At 48.0% G+C, this 27964-nt stretch overlaps 1 protein-coding gene across 2 annotated transcripts in view; it reads right to left on the bottom strand.

Moving 5' to 3' along the window:
• Positions 1–27964, bottom strand: part of RAD18 (RAD18 E3 ubiquitin protein ligase) — a 190757-nt gene that overhangs the window by 70406 nt on the left and 92387 nt on the right. Inside the window, exons 10-11 of one of the 2 annotated variants that reach the window (XM_069736206.1) lie at positions 27791–27901; positions 20840–21002 (exon numbers count right to left, since the gene is read on the bottom strand). In XM_069736206.1, the coding sequence (XP_069592307.1) occupies positions 20840–21002; positions 27791–27901 (274 nt within the window). The remainder of the gene's footprint in view (positions 1–20839; positions 21003–27790; positions 27902–27964) is intronic. The other variant, XM_069736207.1, reaches the window with a different exon arrangement.

Below are 27964 nucleotides of genomic sequence, written 5' to 3' on the forward strand. Positions count from 1 at the left end.
AATAGCTCAGCGAATACGCATAATCATTCCAATATCCGCAAGGGGTGTAAAGAGGAGGGCGTCCTTGCCACATCTAGTTTATAAATTCTTTATTGTAGAAATTGTACAGGAACATCTAAAAACAATAAAAATAAAATAATATTCTGGACTGGAAATCTGGCATAACAGCCCTCCTTCGCACCATTCCTGATATACTACAGAGGTCAGATGCGTGTTCTTCATTTTCATCACTGATGCGCCACCCTCCCCAAATTCCCCAGGAGTCGTAAAAAAAAATTGCCACAGACATAAGGGAAAGCTAATGGGGTTTTTAAGAGACTGGATGTACTTGAAACTTCCAAGAAACTCATTTCTACGGATGGTGTAAAATAGTCGGGATACCTTGGATAACGATCTGATCCTTCGTCAGCGCCAATGTAGCGTTTACAACGTATTCCTAGAAAGTGGGAGACGAAACGTTCCCCGCAAAGCGACGAGAGCAGCATGCGTGCCATCAATGCATTAGCTATGTACCCGAGTCACGGGGGAAGGTGCGAAGTGCTACACAACATCCACATATAAAATCTGCATTTTCTTTGTAAATATTCGGCTTTACTTATTTTGCAATAATTTAGACTTGTGTAATGTTCCCCATTCACATCGAAAGGAAAATCTAGAAATCTGAAGATGGTAAAAAATGGAAGGAAGAAAAAGAGGACTGTCAATGAAGGAAGCAAGAAAGGAAGAAATGAAGGGAAGAATGGACATAAGGAAGAAATAGAAAAGGAAGGAAAATGATAGAGAAAGGAAGGAGGGAATGGAAGAAATGAAGGGGAAAGGAAGAAAGTAGGGACCAAATGGAAGAAAGAAATGAAGGAGGGAAGGAAGGCAGAATAGAAGAAGTGGTCAGCCGTGTGGTCACCACTCATTGGAGAATACGGAAAATAAACACAAATGAGTGACGGGGGTCCGTGATGGGGTCCGCACCAGCCCCAACACCTGGAAATAGAAGTAACATTATGGTCAACACTTTTCTTGTAATTTGTGTATTAGTAGATCCCCCAATTACAGGACTAGAGGTTTTCTCCAACCTTTATCAGAAGAGGGAACATTTTCAGAACTTCCCATGAGAGCGGCGGCTGATATGTAATCCAGCATTACAATAATCAGTTAGATACGGGGGTACCTCCTGCGCCCCGCTGCTCTTCATCACCGATATCTACGTTGGCCTCATCAGACTAATGAAGAGAAGAGAAGTAAAAACAAAAATGATTTTCCTGCCTGAACGATCAGAAGGCTTTTACATAGTAAGTCCACGTACTGGTGGGAATCACCAGGGAAGAGGGAATACGGGCAGAAAACGTTCTCCTTATAGCTAAAGTGCACCAGTGCAAAACCTTGTTTTCTGGAAGCGTCCGGACAACACTCGGCCTCGGTCAGGCGATGATGTTTAGGGAAAATTATTTTTTCTGTAACTTTTCACAAGTGGCTATCATGAAAGTCAGGCGTCCCTCGTACATATCCGATATCAGAAGTGGATTCTGGGCTTATTTAATTTATAGGAAGGATGAAGAGCAGAACTATATTTAGAAACAACAGGGTGAGAAACAAGGAGGCAGTACTATCTGTACCCCCACCATTTACAGAGAGAGATAGGGAAGCAGTACTATCTGTACCCCCATTTACAAGGCGAGATGGGGAGGCAGTACTATCTGTACCCCCATCATATACAGAGCGAGACAGGGAGGCAGTACTATCTGTACCCCCATCATTTACAGGGAGACACAAGGAGGCAGTACTATCTGTACCCCCATCATTTACAAAGCGAGACAGGGAGGCAGAACGGTCTTTATCCCCATTTACAGAGCGAGATAGGGAGGCAGTACTATCTTTACCTACATCATTAACAGGGAGACACAAGAAGGCAGTACTATCTGTACTCACATCAATTACATGGAGACAGTACTATCTCAACTCACATCACTTACATGGAGACAGGGAGGCAGTACTATCTGTACCCACATCATTGACATGGAGATAAGGAGGCAGTACTATCTATACCCACATCTACATGGAGACAAGGAGGCAGTACTATCTATACCCACATCATTTACATGGAGACAAGGAGGCAGTACTATCTATACCCACATCATTTACATGGAGACAGGGAGGCAGTACTATGTGTACCCACATCATTAACATGGAGACAAGGAGGCAGTACTATCTATACCCACATCATTTACATGGAGACAGGGAGGCAGTACTACACTGACGAGCAAAAGGGTAGCAATGTTTTGAGCTTTTGAATTTCAGGCTCCATATCTCACCATCCACTACAGCTTCGGATGTCACGCTACCATCATTTTATAGACAATCTCATTGTCACGCCCTTAACGGCGATAAAGGGGCAGGACGGCGTACTGGGACCCGGACCTGTCCCTGCTACTATAATGGGGCCCTGGCTTTCCCTTATCTCAGGGGTACCTATAATGGTTAGGAGGCCTGAGCCGCCAGCGTATCCCTGTCTCCTGTGCAGGCCATATCAGTGGCCCCCTCTCCCCCCAAGGGAGGTGGACTGCACCAGTGTATAAATACGACAATTAAACAGGTTATACAGACAAGGTAACAAAGTCTCAAACTCACCAAATGCTCGCTCACACAACCACAGAGGAAACACAGAGAAGGGAAGAGAAGGAAAAAACTAGGAAGGAAAACAGGTTTAACATGCAACCAAAACAGCAGACACCAATCTCTGTAAATAAACCTCCAAGCTCCTAATACCACGCTCCTTCTCACTCCAAGCCAGGCAGCAGAACTGATCACTGACAACAGTTGTAGTCAAAGCTGAGTCTATATAGGAGCGGAGATTACCAAACCCAAATCAGCTGAGAGACACAGCTCTCAGTAACTTCAGTAACCAGGTTTAACTCCTGCCCTGCTGGCACAAGACAGCCAGGTCAGAATTCAGGAGAATAGCTTCTGTTCATCGTGTGTGAACGAGGCCCAGAGAGCTGCGGTTCTCTGGAACCTCTCTGTCACGGTAGCCCCGCGACACTCATACATATATTTGACTTGCAGCTATTTTGCACATGACTTGTTATGCAGATATCCCCCAACAAGGTGACTGGGACACGACACAGAATCCGGGTCACAGCTCGTGTGCCTCTTACACAGGTTGTTGCTGTATCTTCCCTGACTATATTTTAGGTGCAGATCCTTAGCAGCTTTTAATTGCCCCAATAATTCTGAGTTTTCCTAAAACCCCTTGTGGGTGTAGATAAGACAAGGGTCCTCTCCCCTCTGTACCAGTCTGTCACTGTAAATTTGTTTACTGTAAACGATATCTATAACTCTGTATATAACCCCTTTCTCATGTACAGCACAATGGAATTAATGGTGCTATATAAATAAATAATAATAATAGATAGTCTATTAAGATTTTTTTTTTTTTTTAGCATTTTGAACACAAAGAAGAAATGTAGTAATGGAACCGGCATGAAGAGCCGATGGTGGAGCTGGCTGGATTTCCAGGGATCGTTGAGAACATAGGGTGCAGGCACACAGTGTCCCACAGCGAGGGCTGCTGGCCTTACTACAGAATGATCAGAGCCCCCGACAACCCTTGGGGAGCCCACATGTGCCTCTTTGATGTAAGAGGGGTACGTTGAGACCTGCAGGGAGCAGTAATTGGTGTGGACAGTGAAATAACGAGATGGCCTTGAATACAGAACATTTTTCCACACTTTTGTTAACCCTTGTGCACATCAAAGCTTTCAAGTGAGTGGTCCTACACGAAGAGAACAGCGCCGGACGGACTGCAGACGTGATGAGAAGCCATCAAGGGCAGAACGTTCCTTACAGTCAGAGAAGATCCTGTTGACATTTTCTTGACTGCAGGATTTTAAAACCCAACGTACACGGGTAAATCCCCCTTAATTTATGGGGAAAAAAATTATTTTATTAAGACCACCATTAACCCATTTTTAGAAGATTAAAAAAAAAGTGCTGGACATCGCCTTTAAAACCCTTACACCTCAGCCTCTGCAGCAGTCTGGCACCATAGGTGCTGATGTGATGTAAAGGGACGCTGGTGCGATACTACAGAACTATCAGGACAGGAGAGTCAGAGGGCAAGTATGTGCATTAGTGCTACAGAACGACTGGAAAACTAAGGCGTCTGGCAAAAAGTGGGGGACAGAATGGCACCCCGAGATATTTGTCATCTGATCATCTTTCCGGCAGCAAATTGAGGGAAACAAATGAGACTCAATGGGCGGTCGCAACACTGACTAAAAGACAGCAGATCGGGGCACCGAGGATCGATTAATGTCATACAAAGGACATGGGGAAAGGTCTCGGCAGTACAGCAGCTTCACAAATGTATAGAAGAACTTGGGTTACAACTAGTGATGGGAGAGATGGGGTCACTGCCGACACCACACATCAAAAGGAGACATATGTGATACCAAAGTAAGGCTCAAAACACCACAAGTAGGTTTCCTGGAAATCAGGAATGGAAGGGTTTAATTCTCTTTGAAAAAAAAAAAAGGAAAACAAAACAAAATGTGAAATGAATTGTGCACAAAATGCTTAAATGCAGCAAAATCTGAGGAATGTACATACCTTCTAGGAAAGTCAGATGGTCTCCTTCTTGGTGTAAACCAATCACTGCTTACAACCACTCGGCCTCGTGTTGGTGACTTGTCTTGTAGTAGTGCTCACCCCTCGGCCTCGTGATGGTGACTTGTCTTGTAGTAGTGCTCCCCCCTCGGCCTCGTGATGGTGACTTGTCTTGTAGTAGTGCTCACCCCTCGGGCTCGTGATGGTGACTTGTCTTGTAGTAGTGCTCCCCCCTCGGCCTCGTGATGGCGACTTGTCTTGTAGTAGTGCTCCCCCCTCGGCCTCGTGATGGTGACTTGTCTTGTAGTAGTGCTCACCCCTCGGCCTCGTGATGGTGACTTGTCTTGTAGTAGTGCTCACCCCTCGGCCTCGATATGGTGACTTGTCTTGTAGCAGTGCTTACCCCTCGGCCTCGTGATGGTGACTTGTCTTGTAGTAGTGCTCACCCCTCGGCCTCGATATGGTGACTTGTCTTGTAGCAGTGCTTACCCCTCGGCCTCGTGATGGTGACTTGTCTTGTAGTAGTGCTTACCCCTCGGCCTCGATATGGTCACTTGTCTTGTAGCAGTGCTTACCCCTCGGCCTCGTGATGGTGACTTGTCTTGTAGTAGTGCTTACCCCTCGGCCTCGTGATGGTGACTTGTCTTGTTGTAGTGCTCACCCCTCGGCCTCGATATGGCGACTTGTCTTGCTGTAGTGCTCACCCCTCGGACTCGTGATGGCGACTTGTCTTGTAGTAGTGCTCCCCCCTCGGCCTCAATATGGTCACTTGTCTTGTAGTAGTGCTCACCCCTCGGCCTCGTGATGGCGACTTGTCTTGTAGTGGCACTCACCCCTCGGCCTCGTGATGGCGACTTGTCTTGTAATAGTGCTCACCCCTCGGCCTCGTGATGGTGACTTGTCTTGTAGTGGCACTCACCCCTCGGCCTCGTGATGGTGACTTGTCTCGTAGTAGTGCTCACCCCTGGGCCTCGAGATGGCGACTTGTCTTGTAGTAGAAGTCGCTAGATCAAGTGAAAATAATCCGAAAGCTCTAAGTGCCCAGAATACACCCATTACGTAAAAGGTTTTATTCCTGCCAGGCAGCTGATCAAGAAATAACGGCGTGTGCTGCTATTGGCACCTGACATAGATGAATAGCACACATTTTGGTTTTTCACAGTGGTTTGCTAGCTGGTCCTGAGAGCTGCAGCAGACGGTGCAGTGTTCAGAGGTTGGGGACCGGGAATTATCAGCTGGAGAAGGCTGGATTTTATGTTACTAAACTGCATTTTAAGGGTAGGTTCACACAGGGCGTTTTTGCTGCGTTTTTTTATGCTAATTTTCAGCTGTTTTTTTTTTTTTTTTTACAATACCAGCAAAGCTTATGAGATTTCAGAAATCTCATGCACACACTGTTTTTTTGTTTGATCAGTATTTTGTGCTTTGCTGCGTTTTTTGGACATAGAGCATGTCACTTCTTTCAGCGTTTTTGCTGTGTTTTTTCATCCATTGACTTGAATGGGTGTTGGAAAAAAAAAAAGCAGCAAAAACGTAGGTATTATTTGCTGCCTTTTTGCTGCTGCATGGACAAAGAAAAAAACCGCACCTAAACCTGCGTTTTTTTACGCAGCTTCATTCCTGCCAAGAAGATCAGGTTTTGCTGCAGAAAAACAGCAACAAAAACGCCCTGTGTCAACTTACCCTAAAGAGTTGCCCTCATCTTCGGTTTTCGATTTAGAAAGGATCTCAGATGGCAGACGAGTGCTGTCCTTCAGAGGAGCCTTTCATGGCACTTGGGCACATTCATCTTGTGTATATTTTGCCTAAATTAACCCCACAGCACGGATAAGCAATGCAGCAGATCCTGCCCATAAAGGAAGCACATGCCGCCCAAACAAAGATGAGAAGGTTTAAAATGTCTGGGGGTCTTCTTTAAGATCTGCCGATAAGAGTTTGTTTCTGTAGCTGCTAAGAAAATGGTGACGAAGCAAGTCAGCAAAAATGGGAAATGATGAGCCAGGCACGCATCGAGGTTGTGGTAACTGCACGATCCATCTTTGTATGAATGTAATAATGAGCCACTGAAGCCGGCGAGCGCTGGACAATGCTCAGCCCGGAGGTCCATAAATAAGAGGCGGGCGATCGATACAGTGATAGGGACGTCGATGAGACAGTGTCGCTGTAAAATCCACAACATGCTTCGCCGCAGCCTTTGTTATCTTCACGGCCACTCGTACATCTACAGGGATAGTAAAAGTAATGGGTTGTTATCCTTTATAAATATACAGCCGCAGAACGGACGCGGTGAAGGGTGATGAGGAGGGTTCTGGTGCTCCGTGACACCTGATTACGGCAGACAGAAGTTCCCACACAGGCTCGTCTTTTACATGCATTTTTGGTGCAGATTTTTACCCACTCATTAGTAGGCGTGAAATCAGCAGCAAAAACGGATCTTCATGTGAACAGGGCCGCTAAATAGTGTAGAATAAATTATCCCCTCCTGTAAAGTAACAGCACACATCTCCGGTCCAGTAACCTCGCTCTGCACAGACCCCCATCAGCCCCCAATGATCAGCACCAGGCCGCGCTCACAGACTCTGGTAGAAATCCACAACAGAATCCACACTGTGTAAGATGAAATCGGCAGTGGAAATCTGCACAGGGATGAGCAGAAAATACGCAGCTCTCCCCCAATTTTATGCAGATGATTTCCCACGTGTTCACTTTATTACACTATAAATCTGGGGATTGGGGGAGCAGAAGTCGCACAGAAAACCTCAGGATATTCTAAGAATGTGAATGATGGCCGAAATGTCTCCGTACACCTTAGATAGCGGTCGGCTGAAGGGTCTCTGCATCAGCAGCTTTTCCTCCCGACATTCACATTGGTCTGAAAGTGGAAACGGGAGCTCAGCGCTGATGGAGAGCTGGTGGGTTTTTGCAGGGAGACATTAAAATCAGTGGAGACTGTGGATTACAGTGGAGGTCCGGGCAGAGCCTCGCTGCAGGGAAGGCGAGCACTCGCAGGTCGGCCCCTCCAGACGGGCTGGGCCATCTCAGGGAAATGTCTCTTATTGATAGTTTTTGGAACATGGTTTCTTCATGACTGAAGTCTTTGGATGGCCGATTATTATTATATTTTTTTTTTTTATTTCCACCAGTAAACGTTTCTTGGACACACACATAATATATCCCGGAGTACATGACTTGTGTGCATGGTCTGCACTGATTATTGCTGTACAGTATGGCGGACAGATACACAATATATCCCGGAGTACATGACTTGTGTGCACGGTCTGCACTGATGTTTGCTGTACAGTATGGCGGACGGATACATAATATATCCCGGAGTACATGACTTGTGTGCACGGTCTGCACTGATGATTGCTGTACAATATGGCGGACGGATACATAATATATCCCGGAGTACATGACTTGTGTGCACGGTCTGCACTGATGTTTGCTGTACAGTATGGCGGACGGATACATAATATATCCCGGAGTACATGACTTGTGTGCACGGTCTGCACTGATGATTGCTGTACAATATGGCGGACGGATACATAATATATCCCGGAGTACATGACTTGTGTGCACGGTCTGCACTGATGTTTGCTGTACAATATGGCGGACGGATACATAATATATCCCGGTGTACATGACTTGTGTGCACGGTCTGCACTGATTTTTGCTGTACAGTATGGCGGACGGATACATAATATATCCCGATGTACGTGACTTGTGTGCACGGTCTGCACTGATGTTTGCTGTACAGTATGGCGGACGGATACATAATATATCCCGATGTACGTGACTTGTGTGCACGGTCTGCACTGATTTTTGCTGTACAATATGGTAGACGGATACATAATATATCCCGGTGTACATGACTTGTGTGCACGGTCTGCACTGATGATTGCTGTACAATATGGCGGACGGATACATAATATATCCCGATGTACGTGACTTGTGTGCACGGTCTGCACTGATGATTGCTGTACAATATGGCGGACGGATACATAATATATCCCGGAGTACATGACTTGTGTGCACGGTCTGCACTGATGTTTGCTGTACAATATGGCGGACGGATACATAATATATCCCGGAGTACATGACTTGTGTGCACGGTCTGCACTGATGATTGCTGTACAATATGGCGGACGGATACATAATATATCCCGATGTACGTGACTTGTGTGCACTGATTATTGCTGTACAATATGGCGGACAGATACATAATATATCCCGGTGTACGTGACTTGTGTGCACGGTCTGCACTGATTTTTGCTGTACAATATGGCAGACGGATACATAATATATCCCGGTGTACATGACTTGTGTGCACGGTCTGCACTGATGATTGCTGTACAATATGGCGGACGGATACATAATATATCCTGGAGTACATGACTTGTGTGCACGGTCTGCACTGATGTTTGCTGTACAGTATGGCGGACGGATACATAATATATCCCGGAGTACATGACTTGTGTGCACGGTCTGCACTGATGATTGCTGTACAATATGGCGGACGGATACATAATATATCCCGGAGTACATGACTTGTGTGCACGGTCTGCACTGATGATTGCTGTACAATATGGCGGACGGATACATAATATATCCCGGAGTACATGACTTGTGTGCACGGTCTGCACTGATGATTGCTGTACAATATGGCGGACGGATACATAATATATCCCGATGTACGTGACTTGTGTGCACGGTCTGCACTGATGTTTGCTGTACAGTATGGCAGACGGATACATAATATATCCCGATGTACGTGACTTGTGTGCACGGTCTGCACTGATTTTTGCTGTACAATATGGCAGACGGATACATAATATATCCCGGTGTACATGACTTGTGTGCACGGTCTGCACTGATGTTTGCTGTACAGTATGGCGGACGGATACATAATATATCCCGGAGTACATGACTTGTGTGCACGGTCTGCACTGATGTTTGCTGTATAGTATGGCGGACAGATACATAATATATCCCGATGTACGTGACTTGTGTGCACGGTCTGCACTGATTTTTGCTGTACAATATGGCGGACAGATACATAATATATCCTGGAGTACATGACATGTGTGCACGGTCTGCACTGATTTTTGCTGTACAATATGGCAGACGGATACATAATATATCCCGGTGTACATGACTTGTGTGCACGGTCTGCACTGATTTTTGCTGTACAATATGGCAGACGGATACATAATATATCCCGGTGTACATGACTTGTGTGCACGGTCTGCACTGATTTTTGCTGTACAATATGGCAGACGGATACATAATATATCCTGGTGTACATGACATGTGTGCACGGTCTGCACTGATTTTTGCTGTACAATATGGCAGACGGATACATAATATATCCCGGTGTACATGACTTGTGTGCACGGTTTGCACTGATTTTTGCTGTACAATATGGCGGACGGATACATAATATATCCCGGTATACATGACTTGTGTGCACGGTCTGCACTGATGTTTGCTGTACAATATGGCAGACGGATACATAATATATCCTGGAGTACATGACTTGTGTGCACGGTCTGCACTGATTTTTGCTGTACAATATGGCGGACAGATACATAATATATCCCGGAGTACATGACTTGTGTGCACGGTCTGCACTGATTATTGCTGTACAATATGGCAGACGGATACATAATATATCCTGGAGTACATGACTTGTGTGCACGGTCTGCACTGATTTTTGCTGTACAATATGGCGGACAGATACATAATATATCCCGGAGTACATGACTTGTGTGCACGGTCTGCACTGATGTTTGCTGTATAGTATGGCGGACAGATACACAATATATTCCGGAGTACATGACTTGTGTGCACGGTTTGCACTGATTTTTGCTGTACAATATGGCGGACAGATACATAATATATCCCGGAGTACATGACTTGTGTGCACGGTCTGCACTGATTATTGCTGTACAATATGGCAGATGGATACATAATATATTCCGGAGTACATGACTTGTGTGCACGGTCTGCACTGATTTTTGCTGTACAATATGGCAGATGGATACATAATATATTCCGGAGTACATGACTTGTGTGCACGGTCTGCACTGATTATTGCTGTACAATATGGCGGACAGATACATAATATATCCCGGTGTACATGACTTGTGTGCACTGATTATTGCTGTACAATATGGCGGACAGATACATAATATATCCCGGAGTACATGACTTGTGTGCACGGTTTGCACTGATTTTTGCTGTAGAGTATGGCGGACAGATACACACTATATCCCGGAGTACATGACTTGTGTGCACAGATTGTTGCTGTACAATATGGCAGAGTAGACTGTAACGAGTAACCCCTGGATCCCTGGTGACGGCACAATGATGTGATGCGATTCCCGCATACATTCCATACAGTGAGAGGAGCGTGACCCGACCTTCACATCAGCGCAGGCCTGCTTTGGTATTTTCAGTTATGTTTTCCAAGAATGAAAAGATCTGTACAAATTACTTCCCAAGGAAACGGATATTTTCACTTTCAAGGTCGATTCTCCTGACACAAGGCAGCAGACATTCATGTTGTGTGTAATATACGAGGACGGTGAAGGTCAGGGTGTGAGTGATTACGGACGTGATCCTCACCCGTGTGTGCGGAGAAGGCCGACATGTCCCGTCCTAGATCTATGCAAGGAAAGTTTCCATTACTCGTCTGCGCATACAGCTGCCGTTCCCTCATTGAGAACTAGAGGGGATCTGGGGGTAACAGAAAACAGGGGGCAGATTTAGGAGGGATTATTGCTCAGTGGCGGCAGTGAACTCTGTGACCAGCACAACCAGAAGGCCGACACTGCATAACATCCACTGCACAATCTGTGATAAATGTGGGTTACATTGTGGATTTACCCCCAGGATGAGGAGAATCCACAGAATTTGAGCAACATTCATGAGATGCATCATTTCTGTAACATCTCACTCACATGCAATGTTCTGTATTCTGCACGTGGATCCCTGCAGGAAATACATGGGATTATAAGGATAAATTAATCACGGGCACATTGGGAGCATTGTGTGTGGCTAATAACAGGGCCCGTGCCCCTGGGGGACCCACATATCACCATGGCCCGGGTCAGTACCATACGCCGCCTCTCTGATTCCCGCTGGTTTTACTCAACAGCAGTGATGCCAAGAGAGCAAGAACGAAGCTGGAATCCGACCAAAGCCAACATACGAAGTGTCTTCCTAATCAGCCCAGTGTGCGAGCGACAATTAAAGGGACGCGGCGCAGAGAAAAAACAAGAGACAGACCGTCACTGTAATTAGACATTGTGCCGTCCCGCTTGTTGCCTCAAGTGTAATTATTTCTTCTGAGCAGCAGCCGACGAAGCACCGAGGTTGTGTCCACCGCTCCCAGTCTCATCACACATCCAGGAAAAGTTGTGCTGGTGAATGATCACACTGAGATCTGATTTGTGTCACTGCCACGGAGAACAGACAAAAATGAGGGCACAAAAGACCAGGAACTGAGCGACTATGGCTGTAACCAACACATACAGCAAAAGTCCTCACAGCAAACCTAACGGAGGCTTCTTCTAGGAACGTGGCCGATGCTCCGGCACGATGGCGGCATTCACGGCTCACCGATATTACATGTCATCCAAACACTGGAAATGTAGCAACGTCAATCCTGTCTGACCACAGAGGACGGCCATGTTCTCAGTGGAGGCGAGGGCCGACCATGGCGCTCAGCACAGCGTCTGCAGGCAGCAGCGAGGAAGTCATTAATGTCTGACTGCGCTCTCGGGTAAGTGCTCGCACGCTCCTTCGCATTTCTAATCCCCATTAATAATAATATATTTTGTTTAGGACGACACTATTATCTCCCAGTGATGAATGGCAGGATGGGGGTGCAGGCGGGGGACGTATGGAGCACACATGTGTAATGTAAGCACACGCACGCCGCAGATGTCCGGAGCTCACTGTGCGAGACAGACAAGAGCGCTCACCAATTCAGAGAGCACCGAGGACAGGCGCACCCAGGACAGAGGCACCCAGGACGGGCGCACCCAGGACGGGCGCACCCAGGACACGCGCACCCAGGACAGAGGCACCCAGGACGGGCGCACCCAGGACAGAGGCACCCAGGACAGAGGCACCCAGGACAGACGCACGCGTCCACACAACACCATCCTTGTGTCAGCAGAGCTGGGGGATCAGTGATTGCAGTGAAGGAAGGCTAGAAAAGATTTCCTGAAGATTCAGAAATCGGCAGCACAATACAGAAACACTTGACATAGATCAGAGACGGCCTGCAGCACGAGCGAGAACAATGACCGCCGACAAGGAGGAAGGCCATGTAAGCCTAGTACTGGAAGCTGGTGTAAGAGGGCTCAAAATACTGCCCCCCAAAGTCACAGACAAGGTCCTGTACCAAGTGTCATTATCCCGTACCCCGACAGTGAGCACCATTATCCCGTACCCCGACAGTGAGCACCATTATCCCGTACCCCGACCGTTAGCGTCATTATCCTGTACGCCGACAGTGAGCACCATTATCCCGTACCCCAACAGTGAGCACCATTATCCCGTACCCCGACCGTTAGCGTCATTATCCTGTACCCCGACAGTGAGCACCATTATCCTGTACCCCAACCGTCAGCGTCATTATGCCGTACGCTGACCATTAGCTTCATTATCCTGTACCCCGACAGTGAGCGCCATTATCCTGTACCCCGACAGTAAGCGCCATTATCCTGTACCCCGACAGTGAGTGCCATTATCTTGTACCCCAACTGTGAGCGTCAATATCTTGTACCCCGACTGTGAGCGTCATTATCGTGCATCCCAACTGTCCGCGTCATTATCCCGTACTCCCACATGAAGTAAATGATTTGATATACACAAATTGTTGTCTTTCGGAATTCCATAGACTGAAATACTGTTTTGGATATAATTAAGAATACATGTTCTGCTTTACAACCAATAATACACTTTTTTTAAATTGAGTAACACTAATGAGCACAAATGTGTATATTGTATACTTTTATCTTGTGGTTAATAAACGAACTTAAAAAAAAAAGTATCCCGTACCCCCGATGTCAGCGTCATTATCCTGTACACCAAGTGTCAGCGTCATTATCCTGTACCCCAACTGTGAGCGTTATAATCCCACACCCCAGGGCTCAGTGTGTCATGGCCCTAGTCATGGACTTTCTGGAGACACTTTGGACCTGCACCACTCACACACATTTATCCATACCACAGGGTCAGCATACTGCGCTTACATGTCAGCAGAAGGAGGACGGTGACCGGGGTCCCTGCTCCGCGCCATTCTCATGCACGCACCACAATCTACACCACATTCCTCTGACCTCGCCGCACACTTTTATATATTCTTCTCGCGGTGTCACTTCGGTGGTAATGAGTGCGGATGTATACAGAAGATGACAGATTCATCAAATATCACAGGGCTGAGAAATAGTTTAGAAGCGTCCGGCTGAGAGTGTGACGACGTGAACTGCAGGGAGAACTATCTGCTCCAACATCAGCAGCTGCGGCCAAACAGCGACGACAGAAGAGAGGAAACCAGGGTCAGCCGAGAGCGGAGGAAGGAACAGAGCCACAAATATAGCGGAGCAAGCAAGAGCCTCAGGCAGGACAGACAACAAAGGAGTGTGAGAACGCTCACTAATCCGGAATATCCGATAATACGGCGCCAATCAGGTCCTAACGCCAGACTAACACAGATCACATCATTCACCCGGACACAGAAGTAGTACGGTAGATAGCAGCGCATTACTGGGGGCAAACATTCACCTCTGCCACAGACACAGCAAATCTACAGGCTTCAAAGCCAAAAGCAGCAGTCACAATACTGGAGACTTCAGAGCTAAACTCGCTCAGCATGTCCTGCTTGTTCAGCGTTTACTTCATGTGCAGTCGCTACACCTGGATCTGACCGACACCCCAACAACACCGGCGACCAGGGCGCACCGTATACATCGGACAGAGATCGGACCGCAGAGCAGGACGCAGGGGTCTCCTGACCCGAGCGTGACAGCTCCATTTATTTCTAAGCGGCCGTCTTCACCCTCAGAGAAAATGATAGTCTGTAACTTGTGGTAATAATTCCACTAATACGGGATGTACACAGAGACTGCACCAGCAGAATAGTGAGTGCAGCTCTGGGGTATAATACAGGATGTAACTCAGGATCAGTAATGTAATGTATGTATACAGTGACTGCACCAGCAGAATAGTGAGTGCAGCTCTGGGGTATAATACAGGATGTAACTCAGGATCAGTAATGTATGTACACAGTGACTGCACCAGCACAATAGTGAGTGCAGCTCTGGAGTATAATACAGGATGTAACTCAGGATCAGTAATGTAATGTATGTACACAGAGACTGCACCAGCAGAATAGTGAGTGCAGCTCTGGGGTATAATACAGGATGTAACTCAGGATCAGTAATGTAATGTATGTACACAGTGACTGCACCAGCAGAATAGTGAGTGCAGCTCTGGGGTATAATACAGGATGTAACTCAGGATCAGTAATGTAATATATGTACACTGTGATTGCACCAGCAGAATAGTGAGTGCAGCTCTGGGATATAATACAGGATGTAACACAGGATCAGTAATGTATGTACACAGTGACTGCACCAGCAGAATAGTGAGTGCAGCTCTGGGATATAATACAGGATGTAACACAGGATCAGTAATGTAATGTATGTACACAGTGACTGCACCAGCAGAATAGTGAGTGCAGCTCTGGGGTATAATACAGGATGTAACTCAGGATCAGTAATGTAATGTATGTACATAGTGACTGCACCAGCAGAATAGTGAGTGCAGCTCTGGAGTATAATGCAGGATGTAACTCAGGATCAGTAATGTATGTACACAGTGACTGCACCAGCAGAATAGTGAGTGCAGCTCTGGAGTATAATACAGGATGTAACTCAGGATCAGTAATGTAATGTATGTACACAGCGACTGCACCAGCAGAATAGTGAGTGCAGCTCTGGGGTATAATACAGGATGTAACTCAGGATCAGTAATGTAATGTATGTACACAGTGACTGCACCAGCAGAATAGTGAGTGCAGCTCTGGGGTATAATACAGGAGGTAACTCAGGATCAGTAGTGTAATGTATGTACACAGTGACTGCACCAGCAGAATAGTGAGTCCAGCTCTGGGGTATAATACAGGATGTAACTCAAGATCAGTAATGTAATGTATGTACACAGTGACTGCACCAGCAGAATAGTGAGTGCAGCTCTGGGGTATAATACAGGATGTAACTCAGGATCAGTAATGTAATGTATGTACACAGTGACTGCACCAGCAGAATAGTGAGTGCAGCTCTGAAGAACATTAAGTGGTTAGTAGACAATGATTTACAATAAGCTGACTTTACATTTCAGGGTAATGAGAAAGCAACTGATTGAAAATAAACAGAGTCTGAACGGATCCATGTAAGCAACAAATCAGCCACGTATTCCAGACAGCTCCAGGCCGACCTGCAGAGGAATGAGGGCCAAAACAACACAAAAGCCCTGGAATACCAAGTTTACGAGACTCAGACATGAAATAAGCAGGAGAATTGGCAGCAAGCACTGCCGTTCTCCAGAGACGTAGAGGAAACATCTTCAATTCATCCAAGTCAGGCTTCGATCTTAAATTTAATAAGCCAAAGTGAAATTACATTTCCCTCTCGCTGCCCTTCAACGTAAATCTGCCTTTTTTATGCAGCCGCTTAATAATGGATCGAGCTCTGGAAACGTTGGAAGCAGAAGTCTGATCACTGTGGCCGCGCATCAGCCATAAAAACCCTGACAATCGAGGCTATAGGAGATGACAGGCAGACAATGGCCTCCTCCCTTAGAGAGTCATTAAAACCTAAGATATAGAAGAAGCAAAAACAAGTCTGTGCAGCATGAAGAGGCAGTGCATTATAGCGCAGATAGCAGGCATATAGTGCTCACCCAAATATCATGGGAGCTACTTAATCGAGAAATAACAGATTTTTCATTTGAAGTCATCCTGAAGCTCTACTTCTTTCCTGAAATTCGGCTTCTTAAAATACTAATGACCCTGTGTGCAGCGGAGGCCGTAATGAAGCCACTTCATGGCGCTCTGCCTCCGCACGAGGCCGTATCCAGCACAGCACACAGCTCTTACATTCTAACATTGGTCTTCAATTAAAGTGCAGCGAATGTTACACTGCTACAAAGTAAAATTAGATGAGGTAGTAATGATGAAATCCACACAATGACATCGAGAAGTGAGAGTTCAGCTCGATATTACAGAGGACATACAGCCACGCACTGTATACGGAGGTCTGAGACATCCCTGAGCCTGGAGGAAGCCCCAGAGCCTGGAAGAGGTCCCCGAGCCTGGAGGAGATCCCCGAGCCTGGAGGAGATCCCCGAGCCTGGAGGAGGTCCCCGAGCCTGGAGGAAGCCCCAGAGCCTGGAAGAGGTCCCAGAGCCTGGAGGAAGCCCCCCGAGACTGGAGGATGTCGCCGAGCCTGGAGGTGGTCCCCGAGCCTGGAAGAGGTCCCCGAGCCTGGAGGAGGTCCCAGAGCCTGGAGGAGGTCCCAGAGCCTGGAGGAGGTCCCAGAGCCTTGAGGAGGTCACTGAGCCTGGAGGAGGTCCCCGAGCCTGGAGGAGGTCCCAGAGCCTGGAGGAGGTCCAAGAGCCTGGAGGAGGTCCCCGAGCCTGGAGGAGGTCCCCGAGCCTGGAGGAGGTCCCCGAGCCTGGAGGAGGTCCCAGAGCCTGGAGGAGGTCCCCGAGCCTGGAGGAGGTCCCAGAGCCTGGAGGAGGTCCCCGAGCCTGGAGGAGGTCCCAGAGCCTGGAGGAGGTCCCAGAGCCTGGAAGAGGTCCCAGAGCCTGGAAGAGGTCCCCGAGCCTGGAGGAGGTCCCCGAGCCTTGAGGAGGTCCCCGAGCCTGGAGGAGGTCCCCGAGCCTGGAGGAGGTCCCAGAGCCTGGAGGAGGTCCCAGAGCCTGGAGGAGGTCCCAGAGCCTGGAGGAGGTCCCAGAGCCTGGAGGAGGTCCCAGAGCCTGGAGGAGGTCCCCGAGCCTAGAGGAGGTCCCCGAGCCTGGAGGAGGTCCCCGAGCCTGGAGGAGGTCCCCGAGCCTGGAGGAAGACCCCGAGCCTGGCAGAGGTCCCAGAGACTGGAAGAGGTCCCCGAGACTGGAAGAGGTCCCCGAGACTGGAAGAGGTCCCAGAGCCTGGAGGAGGTCCCAGAGCCTGGAGGAGGTCCCAGAGCCTGGAGGAGGTCCCAGAGCCTGGAGGAGGTCCCAGAGCCTGGAGGAAATCCCCGGGCCTGGAGGAGGTCATCGGGCCTGGAGGAGGTCCCAGAGCCTGGAGGAGGTCCCAGAGCCTGGAGGAGGTCCCAGAGCCTGGAGGAGGTCCCAGAGCCTGGAGGAGGTCCCAGAGCCTGGAGGAGGTCCCAGAGCCTGGAGGAGGTCCCAGAGCCTGGAGGAGGTCCCAGAGCCTGGAGGAGGTCCCAGAGCCTGGAGGAGGTCGCCGAGGCTGGAGGAGGTCGCCGAGGCTGGAGGAGGTCCCCGAGCCTGGAGGAGGTCCCCGAGCCTGGAGGAGGTCCCCGAGCCTGGAGGAGGTCCCCGAGCCTGGAGGAGGTCCCCGAGCCTGGAGGAGGTCCCCGAGCCTGGAGGAGGTCCCCGAGCCTTGGAGGAGGTCCCCGAGCCTTGGAGGAGGTCGCCGAGCCTGGAGGAGGTCCCCCTGAGCCTGGAAGAGGCCCCCTGAGCCTGGAGGAGGCCCCCTGAGCCTGGAGGAGGCCCCCTGAGCCTGGAGGAGGCCCCCTGAGCCTGGAGATCCCCCAAGCATGGAAGAGGTCCCCCAAGCATGGAAGAGGCCCCCCAAGCATGGAAGAGGCATGGAAGAGGCCCCCCAAGCATGGAAGAGGCATGGAAGAGGCCCCCCAAGCATGGAAGAGGCCCCCCAAGCATGGAAGAGGCCCCCCAAGCATGGAAGAGGCCCCCCAAGCGTGGAGGAGGTCACTTAATTGCATCTTGTAAGAATGGGAAGGTGCATCAGTGACAGATTGCAATCTTGTTCATTAGGACACAGGATGCGAATATTCATCTCCTTTTGTATCTGCACCCTGGCTGAAATGATCATAGGGGATCCACTGCTGGGCATCCCCGAATCCGTAGATGAGTTAGTTTAATGCTGCATCGGTGTAAAGAAAGGAAATCTAAAGACTATAACCAATGGAGCCTTATGTGCCCACATTTTCAGGGAGAGACAGGGATGCAGTACAGTCTGTATCTACATCATTTACAGGAAGAGACGGGAGTAGTACTACCAGTACCTACAACATGTACAGGACGAGATATGGAGGCAGTACTATCTGCTCAGATATAATTTACAGGGAGAGATGGGGAAGCAGTGCTATTTGTATCTACAACATGTACAGAAAGCTATGGTGGCAGCACTATCTGTTTAGGCATAAGTTATAGGAAGAGATGGGGAGGCAGTACAATCTGTTCCTGCATAATTTACAGCAAGAGATGGGGAGGCAGTACAATCTGTTCCTACATCATATAGAAGAACAGATGGGGAGGCAGTACTATCTATTCCTACGTCATTTTAAAGGAAAAGACAGGGAAGCAGTACTAGTTGTCCCTACAACATTTAGCGGAAGAGACGAGTACTATCTGTAGATAGATAATTTACAGGAAGAGACAGGGAGGAAGTATTATCTGTCCCTACATTTACAAGAAAATTCAGGACAGCAGTACTAACTGTACCTTCATCATTTAGTGGAAGAAACAAGGAGGCAGTGCTAACTGTCCCTACATCACTTACAAAATGAGACAAGTAAGCAGTACTATCTGCACCTAATTATTTACAAGAAAAGATCAGTACTATCTGTAACTACGTAATTTAGATAGAGAGACAGGGAGTCAGTACTATATGTTCCTTAATCATTTACAAGGAAACAAGAAGGCAGTACTATCTGTTCCTACATCATTTACATGAATAGACAAGGAGGAAGTGCTATCGTAGACTACATAATTTAAATGGAATGACATAAGCAGTACTATCCATACTTACATCACGTAAAGGGAGAAAAGTGGAGGCAGAACTATCTGTACCTATATCATACAGTGAGAGGGGGAGGCAGTACTATCTGTACCTATATCATGCACAGTGAGAGGGGGAGGCAGTACTATCTGTACCTATATCATACAGTGAGAGGGGGAGGCAGAACTATCTGTACCTATATCATATACAGTGAGAGATAGGGAGGCAGTACAATCTGTACCTATATCATGTACAGTGAGGGGGAGGCTGCAGTACCATCTGTACCTATATCATACAGTGAGAGGGGGAGGCAGTACAATCTGTACCTATATCATGTACAGTGAGGGGAAGGCAGTACTATCTTGTATCTACATCATGTACAGTCAGAGTGGGGAAGGCATTACTATCTGTACCTATATCTTGTAGAGGGGGAGGCAGGACTATCTTTACCTAATGTACAGTGAGTGAGGGGGGTAGTACTATCTGTACCTATATTATGTACTGTGAGAGAGGGAGGCAGTACTATGTGTACTTATATCATCTACACAGAGAGGGGGAGGCAATACTATCTGTACCTACATCATGTACAGTGAGAGGGGGAGGCAGTACTATCGTTACCTAATGTACAGTGAGTGAGGGGGGTAGTACTATCTGTACCTATATTATGTACAGTGAGAGAGGGAGGCAGTACTATGTGTACTTATATCATCTACACAGAGAGGGGGAGGCAATACTATCGGTACCTACATCATGTACAGTGAGAGGGGGGGTAGTACTATCTTTACCTAATGTACAGTGAGAGAGGGGGGCAGTACTATCTTTACATAATGTACAGTGAGAGAGAGAGGGAGGCAGTACTATCTGTACTTATATGATCTACAATGAGAGAGGGGGAGGCAGTACTATCTGTACCTACATCATGTACCATTTGCTTATATCTTACACATTGACACAGAGTGTAGCAGGACACCGTCGTATGGTCATATTTATCATTTTCGGTGAGATCTAGAGGCAGTGCTGTCCTCATAGGCTCGAGAAGAAGGTGATTGTTGTGATCGTTGTGGAGACGCCCTTTAATTCTTTTAGTTATATCATATTTGGAAACTTCTGCGTTCAGACCCTGTGTCTCTTCAGAAGTGCAGAGATCGCGTACATATATACTGTATATATATATCTTCCTGGTTTTCTGCATCCTACCTGGCTCTAGACTCCTGAGAAAGAGGGAAAACTGGAGAGCTGGAGCGGAACACTGACAGCTTCTCTGTGCGGGGCGAGCGACGCTCCTCCGTCTCCAGCAGCGGGTGATGGTTGGGGGTGGACGCTTTCATCACTTCCACCTGGTTTTGCAGCCCAAAATTATCTAGAAGGAAAGGATTGTAGCGATGAGTCTCAGCACCTCATCAATAAACATCACGCATCTACATTCCTACAAGATGACTTCCCGATGTACTTCTACAAGAAAAAGCAAAGCTGCAGTGAAAAGCAAGAAACAACAAAGCAATTTTTGAGGAGGAGGAGGAGGAAGGTAGACTTCAGACTGGGGCAATAATAAGTAACTACAGGTCAGTATTCTCAGACATTTAGCCCCGGACTGGAGATCACAGATTGCAGGATTTCTTCCATCTTTCCTGCAATACATAATTGTGTGATTGGCTCCTAGTTAGCTATAAATCAAGACTGGAGGGTCTGGAGAGACGTCTGGACCCCCAGAAGGAGCATACTCACAGAAATCACTGCGGCGGCCATTAAATACCTTTTCAAGAGTCTCTTTACGTCCTGATTGCACTAATTATGCTGCTGTCGCTGCTTTAATTGAGACGTGATGTGACTATGAGAACTCACAGGAGGAACAAAACTTTTTCGTAGTTTCCTAAAGTGACTCCAGCTCCCCTAAACTCTGCCATCAGGTGATTCGCAGATTACAGGCAGGAGATCTGGCCCCAGCATGACAAACCCCAGGGGATCACAGACGTCACCTGGCTGTACCCCCCCGATCAGGCCTCGTGCACATTAGTGACGAGTTCAGTTTTTATGGAATGAGTGTCATATAGGAAATGTATAGGACACAGGATCCCTCCAGTGGCATCTGTGACAAACTGGTGAAAGCAGTGGGATCTGTGCGACCCTCCTGGTGCCATCCGTGACACATTGGTGGCGGTGGGGGGGATCTGTGCGACCCTCCTGGTGCCAACCGTGACACATTGGTGGCGGTGGTGGGGAATCTGTGCGACCCTCCTGGTGCCATCCGTGACACATTGGTGGCGGTGGGGGGGGATCTGTGCGACCCTCCTGGTGTCATCCGTGACATATTGGTGGCGGTGGGGGGGATCTGTGCGACCCTCCTGGTGCCATCCGTGACACATTGGTGGCGGTGGGGGGGATCTGTGCGACTCTCCTGGTGCCATCGTGACATATTGGTGGTGGTGGTGGTGGGGGGAATCTGTGCGACCCTCCTGGTGCCATCCGTGACACATTGGTGGCGGTGGGGGGGATCTGTGCGACCCTCCTGGTGCCATCCGTGACACATTGGTGGCGGTGGGGGGGATCTGTGCGACCCTCCTGGTGTCATCCGTGACATATTGGTGGTGGTGGGGATGATCTGTGTGACCCTCCTGGTGCCATCGTGACACATTGGTGGCGGTGGGGGAAATCTGTGCGACCCTCCTGGTGTCATCCGTGACATATTGGTGGCAGTGGGGGGGGATCTGTGCGACCCTCCTGGCGCCATCGTGACATTTGTGGCGGTGGGGGGGGGGATCTGTGCGACCCTCCTGGTGCCATCGTAACATATTTGTGTCCGGGGGGGGGGGGGGGTTGGGGATCTGTGCGACCCTCCTGGTGCCATCGTAACATATTTGTGTCCGGGGGGGGGGGGGGGGGGTTTTGGGGATCTGTGCGACCCTCCTGGTGCCATCGTGACACATTGGTGGTGGTGGGGGGGGGGGGGATGTGTGCGACCCTCCTGGTGCCATCGTGACACATTGGTGGCGGGGATCTGTGAGACTCTCTGTTGTCCTCCTTGGCAATCTGCAAAAAGTGGCGTCTCCTCCGCCAGCAGCAGTGACCCTATAAGAGGAGGATTTCACGGGGACCGTGAATGTGGGTGGAACCTGAGTCTCCATGCTGCACGTGTGCGTATCTTATGGGGTCTTACACGTGGGCCGCGTTCCGCATTGTATATCTCTGAATGGGAGTTAATCAGGAGACTGTATTCTAGTAAGTGTCACCTGAAGATGACCAGCGGGGAAGGTCGGATCTACGGCTCTCGTTAAATAATTATTGAATCGTTTCTTTTCACAGGCAGCGGAGAATCCAAACTATTCCAAGACATCGCAGAACGAGATGAATCCATTATAGAGCCTAAACCAGCGACGGGGAATCGCTCACATCATGCAGACGGAACCAAAAGTACATCAATTCATTGCTGCCATTAGTAACAGAAACTGAAATATACCCGAACTACATAATGAATGGCAAAGCTCACTGCAGCACAGAGGATTTCAGGAAAAAGAAGTTGTTAACCTAGGGGAAATCAGAGACCTAAACAATCCAGTAAAAAGAGCAGTGTGCTGATATGAGACAAAGCAAAGTAAAAAGGTCACAAGAGAAAAAGTAGGGGCCCAGAGCAGCACAGAGTATTTCAGAAGAGCAGGTATGGAATGGTGACCCGTCCCCTCACTTAATTGACAACAACAAGTTTTAGGGAGATGAGACAAGTTGAAAGTCACAGGCCGGTTCTTAGAGAAGGAGCGATGTCCGACAGCAGCACAGAGGATTTTTTGCTGACCCCCTTCTAATCAGACTCCTTCTAATAAATCATTCAGCCCAGTTTCTGGGCAGCCCGAGGCTTCCTTACAGGTGAAGGCAGGAGAAGGGATGCAAATAGAGCGGATTACGGCTGACGAGCCCTCAACGATCGATGGTTATTATACCGGTGATCTGCTATGTCACCTGGAAGAGTCAGTGAGCTCAGGAGGACATCAGCAACATATAACATCACACATGGCTGCACTGGAATTCTACACAATTTACAGGTCCCTAAAGAGGCACTGGAATAAGATAGAATAAAAAAAAAATGCTAAGAAAAGAAACCTCACAAAGTCTGAGTTGTACTCGAGCTTTAATATTTCTCTAGAACGCCCCTCTTCTTCCTTGAAAAGAAAAAATTAAGCTGCCTGTTGCAACCACTAGGGGGCAGCTCTGTAGACAGCTCTATATGGCTGATGCTGACCTGCATAGAAGCTGCATACACACTGCCCTCTTGTGGTGGTTGGATGATATTACAAATCTGATGGTGGGCAGCAAGAAACCGCGCCGTATGCTGAAGAAGCTGAACATAGCTGCGTCACTACTTCATTTTATGCCGCTGCTTCCTTGGAAGGATATTCGTCAGAGATGCTGTTTAACATTTCTGGCTCATTAACGCAATTAAAGGAAGATCAGCAGTTGCCTGGTGCAAGCCTCAATGGAGGAGCAGACTGTGCACACGGAATACAGATCGGGCTGAGAGCGATTCACGAAATATCAGGACTTCTCCGGCCGCCTCCACCTCCTGATGAGTAATTACAGTTTATTTGGATGGAATAAAGTGAGATGCAAAAGGGGAGGCCGGCGTTCTCCCACAGACGAAAAAAGCAAAAAAAGAGGAAAATACAGATATACTGATGTGAAGGCCAAAAGCATCGCCTCCACCTGCATCCACAGCCGTCATCACCGAGGGGCGACCACCGCAGCTCTGCTGCCACCTACAGAGTACTGACTACTGTGCATACGGATCAGCCCTCCGCTCACGCACCGACCAGTGCTCTGCTCAGAGAGTGAGGTCACCGCTGATCTCTGGTGATGGATAGGAGGCATTCTCAGTGAGGTCACCGCTGATCTCCGGTGATGGATAGGAGACATTCTCAGTGATGTCACCTCTGATCTCTGGTGATGGATAGGAGACATTCTCAGTGATGTCACCTCTGATCTCTGGTGATGGATAGGAGGCATTCTCAGTGATGTCACCTCTGATCTCTGGTGATGGATAGGAGGCATTCTCAGTGATGTCACCTCTGATCTCTGGTGATGGATAGGAGACATTCTCAGTGATGTCACCTCTGATCTCTGGTGATGGATAGGAGGAATTCTCAGTGATATCACAGCTGATATTTAGTGATGGATAGGAGACATTCTCAGTGATGTCACCGCTGATCTCTGGTGATGGATAGGAGACATTCTCAGTGATGTCACCTCTGATCTCTGGTGATGGATAGGAGGCATTCTCAGTGATGTCACCGCTGATCTCTGGTGATGGATAGGAGGCATTCTCAGTGATGTCACCTCTGATCTCTGGTGATGGATAGGAGGCATTCTCAGTGATGTCACCTCTGATCTCTGGTGATGGATAGGAGGCATTCTCAGTGATGTCACCTCTGATCTCTGGTGATGGATAGGAGGCATTCTCAGTGATGTCACCTCTGATCTCTGGTGATGGATAGGAGGCATTCTCAGTGATGTCACCTCTGATCTCTGGTGATGGATAGGAGGCATTCTCAGTGATGTCACCTCTGATCTCTGGTGATGGATAGGAGGCATTCTCACTGATGTCACCTCTGATCTCTGGTGATGGATAGGAGGCATTCTCAGTGATATCACAGCTGATATCTAGTGATGGATAGGAGACATTCTCAGTGATGTCACCGCTGATCTCTGGTGATGGATAGGAGGCATTCTCAGTGATGTCACCGCTGATCTCTGGTGATGGATAGGAGGCATTCTCAGTGATGTCACCTCTGATCTCTGGTGATGGATAGGAGGCATTCTCAGTGAGGTCACCGCTGATCTCTGGTGATGGATAGACATTCTCAGTGATGTCACCGCTGATCTCTGGTGATGGATAGGAGACATTCTCAGTGATGTCACCTCTGATCTCTGGTGATGGATAGGAGGCATTCTCAGTGATGTCACCGCTGATATCTAGTGATGGATAGGAGACATTCTCAGTGATGTCACCTCTGATCTCTGGTGATGGATAGGAGGCATTCTCAGTGATGTCACCGCTGATCTCTGGTGATGGATAGGAGACATTCTCAGTGATGTCACCTCTGATCTCTGGTGATGGATAGGAGGCATTCTCAGTGATGTCACCTCTGATCTCTGGTGATGGATAGGAGGCATTCTCAGTGATGTCACCGCTGATCTCTGGTGATGGATAGGAGACATTCTCAGTGATGTCACCTCTGATCTCTGGTGATGGATAGGAGGCATTCTCAGTGATGTCACCTCTGATCTCTGGTGATGGATAGGAGGCATTCTCAGTGATGTCACCGCTGATCTCCGGTGATGGATAGGAGACATTCTCAGTGATGTCACCGCTGATCTCCGGTGATGGATAGGAGACATTCTCAGTGATGTCACCGCTGATCTCCGGTGATGGATAGGAGACATTCTCAGTGATGTCACCTCTGATCTCTGGTGATGGATAGGAGGCATTCTCAGTGATGTCACCTCTGATCTCTGGTGATGGATAGGAGACATTCTCAGTGATGTCACCTCTGATCTCTGGTGATGGATAGGAGGCATTCTCAGTGATGTCACCTCTGATCTCTGGTGATGGATAGGAGGCATTCTCAGTGATGTCACCTCTGATCTCTGGTGATGGATAGGAGGCATTCTCAGTGATGTCACCTCTGATCTCCGGTGATGGATAGGAGACATTCTCAGTGATGTCACCGCTGATCTCTGGTGATGGATAGGAGACATTCTCAGTGATGTCACCTCTGATCTCTGGTGATGGATAGGAGACATTCTCAGTGATGTCACCTCTGATCTCTGGTGATGGATAGGAGGCATTCTCAGTGATGTCACCTCTGATCTCTGGTGATGGATAGGAGGCATTCTCAGTGATGTCACCGCTGATCTCCGGTGATGGATAGGAGGCATTCTCAGTGATGTCACCTCTGATCTCTGGTGATGGATAGGAGGCATCCTCAGTGATGTCTCGTTTGTCCCCTCTACACAGGGCAATTAAGGAAAGAAATTGGCAGCAGCGAGGGCCACAAGGATGAGCTCCCTTCCCCTAATTTACTGGATGAGGACGTGTCTACGTGATTGAATGAACGACTAATTCAGCACTTACAGTCAATGTTCATGTTGTTGACAGAAAAGATCAAAGCAAAAAGCTAGGACAAGACATAAATTATTGCGGACTTATCCACAGATCCCTATCTGCTCTGCCCCAAAATGACTTTCATGTGTGAGAGGAAGAAAACAGGACAAAAAAAATCAAGACAGAAAGCACATGTCCAGGAATCGGGGGGGGGGGGGGGGGGGGAGGCAGTCACAGACAGAGCAGACATACATATCAATAATTAGCCACATGTTAATTTAGAGCAACAAAGTCTGCAAAAATTATTTGCAGACTTGATTTAGTTTTCAGGTTTTATTTTACATTTTGAAGGCCATTTTTGCAGAACCTGGAACACGAGGATGATCACCATAGAAGAAGCATTTAAAATAGCTAACCGAGGGGATACCCTAAAGATTCTACAATCCTTCAGGATCTCCCTGTGATAATGGACCCAATGTTGCATGTAATAGTGAAATAAAGATACTGCCGCCATCTACTCCATTTCCACAGCTATGACGAAAGCTTCGCTCATAGTACTGGAGTTGGCTGAGGACACCGCCTCCAACCTTCCCCGCAGAAAACATTGGAGAATAACGAGAACACAATAAAAGTTTTTAAAAGCATATATATATATTTTTTTTGGATGAGAGCAAATCGATTTCATTGCCTTGAAATATTGCCTGTATACGCCGAGTGACGGCCGCTGAAGGAATCTCCATTTAATAACTTACAACTTTACCAAACTGCATTTTTGGGTATGGAAACTGTATTCTGAGAATATCCACATGTGGTTCTGCACCAACAGACGGCCCGGCCACAACATAACGGTACCCCTGCCTGGGATGTGTAACCAGGAGATCAGTGAGACAACAAATAAATTATCAACTAATGTATCAGCTTATGAAACCTGGCGTTTTATAAATATGGGGACAAGTATATGTAAAGCTTCCATCTCCTCCTCTATACGGATTCATGGACGAGCAAGTAGATAATTGTACCGGTCTCTAATTTACTAAGGAAACAGATCCTGTGATCACCTGTGTCGTCACATCCCATGGGTTCCTCCTTCACTGACTGTCCCGTAGGAGTTTTCCAGCGTCCCTTCACCTGTTCAATGAGCTGCTGGAATTCACTATTGTGTTTCCTTCCTGTAAGAAAAAATAAGATAAATCATAGAGCTAAATAGGCCACCAGCTACTAATACTGCCCCA

Source organism: Ranitomeya imitator, chromosome 8 (genome assembly GCF_032444005.1).
Source record: "Ranitomeya imitator isolate aRanImi1 chromosome 8, aRanImi1.pri, whole genome shotgun sequence".
Lineage (NCBI taxonomy): Eukaryota > Metazoa > Chordata > Amphibia > Anura > Dendrobatidae > Ranitomeya > Ranitomeya imitator.